The sequence below is a fragment of the Asparagus officinalis genome, chromosome 1 (genome assembly GCF_001876935.1).
Source record: "Asparagus officinalis chromosome 1, Aspof.V1, whole genome shotgun sequence".
Lineage (NCBI taxonomy): Eukaryota > Viridiplantae > Streptophyta > Magnoliopsida > Asparagales > Asparagaceae > Asparagus > Asparagus officinalis.
In genome coordinates, this window is record NC_033794.1 from 13,559,071 (window position 1) to 13,563,014 (window position 3,944).

Consider the following 3,944-nt stretch of genomic DNA (forward strand, 5'->3'; position numbering starts at 1 on the left):
GTTTGGTATGGGCCTAACCTCAGCCCATTAATACTCCTTACGTGCTATTCGAAGCTTCTATGTTTCAAAATTTCGCGGAAAGATCCATCTAATGAAAATTCGCCGCGTCATCAACTGTCGGAAGTAGTATAGTTTAAGCTCCATTGCAAGAAAAAGCGAATACCCAATAATATTTCCCCCTAATTTTAGCAAATTTCTTTTTTATTTTCTTTTTTAAGCTCACAATGGCGAATTCCATGCTCCCAATCAAAAAAATACCCCAAATTTGCTTAGTTTTTGTGTTAATTTCTTCCCTTTTTGATTTCTTGGGAAGAAAGTTTGAAAACCCTAATCTCCTCCTCGATTTGGCCCTCGCCGGCCAAATTTCTCGATCAAGATGTTTAATCTTATGACGGTTCGTTGCAATTTCATGATTCTTTTAACTAATTGAAAGATGAATTGCGTTTTTTATAGGAAAAATTGGATTTTCGGTTATTTTCTTTATCAAAGATGACTGTTTTATTATTATTATTATTATTATTATTATTATTTTAGGAATCATTTGAGAGGATACGAGGGCGGTATGCTGGAGAGAGCGATAGTGAATCCGTTAGCGGATCCTTTCGTGGATCCATTAGTGGATCTGTGCGCGCTAGGGATATGGATGGCTTTTTCAAGCAGGTATTTTTCCTTGCATTGCGTAAAATCTCCCCTCTTTTTGTTCTCTTTTATCTTTTGCACCATAATCTTTATTTTCTATAGGAATGCAAGCTAAATAGAAAGCTTTCTTCCAATCACATACAACATAAACTAAGATTTAAGAGTTATGCATGGCTCATTTTTTGAGAAATCACCATTTCCTAACATATTTGATTTATTCTTTCTATTTTTTTTCTTTTTTTTCTTTTGAAAAATTGGCGCAAGATGCCTGAGAAATATGTTAGGGAAAATATAGAATATAAATGAAGAGTAAGTAGGGAGAAGGGGGAGAAGTACAGTAGGAGGAGGTAAGAGGATAGATTAGAAGATAAGACAAACTAATCTAGATTTCTGAGTCAAGGTTTCACACCGCTCCAAAACGGTCATCTACTCTGGTGTGGTGTGATGGTGTCAAGCAAGAATGAAGATCATCGTAAAACTAGGCTACGAGATCTAATAGATTGAAACTTTGTATTCAAAGAATGACACTGATTATAAGGACTGTGTTATGGGACTAAAATCTAATAGATTGAGGCCATATTAATTCGAAGAACTAAGATATTAGATGTTAATCATCTATTAAGCATTCATCTTCTCATCTTATTTGCTTCCACATCCTTTTAACTTGGATTTAACTTGGATGCACTTGAATAGAATGCAAGACTCAAACCCGTCAAATCTTCACCTTTAAGTTAGGGAGATATTGTTGGATAGCAGGTTATTGGGCCAAATATGATTCCTAGCCTATTTTGGTTTTGGTTTTAGAATTATTGGGATCCCTAGTCTGTTTTGGTTTTGATTTTATAATTGTTGGATTCCTATTCTGTTTTGGTTTTAGGGTTTCTATATATATAGAACGTTTTAGAAGAGATTTGTAGAGAGAAAAAGAGGTTCTGTTTTGGTTTTAGGGTTTCTATATATATAGAACGTTTTAGAAGAGATTTGTAGAGAGAAAAAGAGGTTGTTTTGAGCACTTTGAGAGGGAGATTGAACGTTTTAGAAGAGATTTGTAGAGAGAAAAAGAGGTTGTTTTGAGCACTTTGAGAGGGAGATTTCTGATAGGTGAGTTGAGATCTTTTGGTGAGGGTTATTTTGAGTGTTTGAGAGTTGTAACCCATTGTTTTTCTCCTCTATATAGTGAAAACTCTTCATCCTCTCCCTGTGGATGTAGGCAATTTGCGAACAACGTAAATATCTGTGTTTGTGATTGGTTTGTGCCGTTCTTTTTGTGAATTGCACTCGTTGGTTGTTCTTCTCTGTTCGCCGACTCGTGTGGGTGTTTGGTTTGCGAGCACGCTTCCGCCGACGCGCAACAGATATGAGGCCACTTAACGAGAAATATGAACTTTAAATATGACCTGATAACCAATTTAGTCCAAGAATAGCATTTAGGTTTCCTTCAACCTTCTATTTACTTCATCATTCTTTTTTATTTCTCTGATGTTGAACTACACTCGTACATGAACATCACAACAATTCCCCTACGCTTATTGAGTATATTTCAATCATAAGTTGAGGTCAAACAACTTCTGGTAATCTATAATTGTGTTCTTACATTTATCTTCGAGGGAACATTAATTTTATCTTATTTCGTTTTATATCTATATTCATTAAGACAAAACATTGTTGATAATGTTATACACCTGAGTTCATCTTAGATTTAAATCTGAAACCTCCTTTAGAATTCACCCTTATGATTGCACATTTCACATGTCTAATTGTTCAAAATAATTACAGCATTCACAGAGTCATGAACCTGCGGATCTGTAGGTATCATTGTGTCAGCCTATGCTGGTCTTCACCATGGTTTATGATACCAAATCTACTCTTCTATACTTATAGAACGATCCAAAGGTTCACTTTTCATGCTACAAGGAATTACTGCAGCAATATCGCTCGCAAAGCAGAATACTGCAGCATTTAAAAGAATTACTGTAGCAGAAATAAAAAAGGTGCCGTGTTTTGCACGGGGTGCACACTAGTTGTTGCAATAGGAGGAACTTGAAACGTGTTCCATTAATAGTAGAGTGAGATTATTTTGACATAAAAGGTTTACCCATTAGGTGATGAGTTCAAATCACACGTTGAAGTAATCTTAGCTCCAAGACTCATTTACTTAGGTCCTCGTAACCTGGATTCAAGACACAAACCATTCCAAATTCCTAACTGAGGCAACTCTGTGTAGAGAGCGGTATTCTAAGAAAACTTGGGGCTAGTCGAGTAATAGTCTTCCCTTTACCGGCTATGCATTTTAGTATTATACAACCAAGGTCTGGGTACATCAGACCACAATTTTCACACAGACTAATGCAATCAGTCTTCAAATACCATATATCAAAGAAGAGCGTGTAGGCTAATAGGTAAACTGAAATGATCTTGGGAACCATATTATTCCCTAAGGCACTGAATAAGCCAAAGAGAACTAGAAATAAAGGTGCCATATGAGGCAAATTTGTGCAAAATACCTGAAAAGCAAAAAAGATAATTCCCTCACCAGTATTGGGTAGAATATATAATATGTACTATTTGATTTAGTTTGTACATACGAAGTCAGTTTTTTTTCCCTTCTACTAATGATTAAAATAATAGGTGCTATTAATAATCCATAAACTACTCATATCCTGTAAATCATTATATTTCTTTTTAGAATTGAGATGCTTTTCAAATGCTGGATATTTTGCTTGTTGCAGGTGGCAGAAGTGGAGAAGGAGATTGAGAAGGTAAACAAACAACTGGACAAGCTTCAGGTATGAATTAAAATTATGATCTTGTGGATTGGCTAATTTGCGATCTTTTGTATCTTGGATGTTGTTTGATTAATCATGTTGAAACTCGCTACAAGATTTCAAGTTTCAACCAATTAAATTCCTCACGATTCTACTATTTTCTAATGCATATCATCTAGCTTGGACATAAATCGAATGCATAGTAATCAAGCACTACTCCACATGTTCTTGAGCATAAGCAATCTTAAACTTGGACAACATAGTTTATTGTACTAGCTGAGTGCCTGAAGCGGTGCCAGTATCAAAATGCACATGCATTTTGATTGTAGTATGATAGTATAATAGCCCACACTAGCTCATACCCCTAATCAATAGTATAATAGCCATAATCTCGGTGAGTGAGGTCAGAGAGGTACTCAAGGTGTGTCATGTGACTGCTGATGCATGAACTGTAATGAAGGAGAGTTTCAATACTAAACTTGCAATGTCATATAAGAATGTTAGAAAATTACAAGGGTTCAAGTAAAGAAGATGAACACT

General features: G+C 35.5%; 1 protein-coding gene across 2 annotated transcripts in view; it reads left to right on the top strand.

The window, feature by feature from the left end:
- The window catches only part of LOC109850896 (syntaxin-132-like), a 16,988-nt gene continuing 13,131 nt past the window's right edge, over positions 88-3,944 (top strand). The window contains exons 1-3 of one of the 2 annotated variants that reach the window (XR_002249609.1): positions 88-394; positions 535-660; positions 3,369-3,425. Coding sequence is in view for 1 of the 2 variants with exons in the window: in XM_020420984.1 (XP_020276573.1) it covers positions 377-394; positions 535-660; positions 3,369-3,425 (201 nt within the window). In the remaining variant the exon portion in view is untranslated. The remainder of the gene's footprint in view (positions 395-534; positions 661-3,368; positions 3,426-3,944) is intronic. The other variant, XM_020420984.1, reaches the window with a different exon arrangement.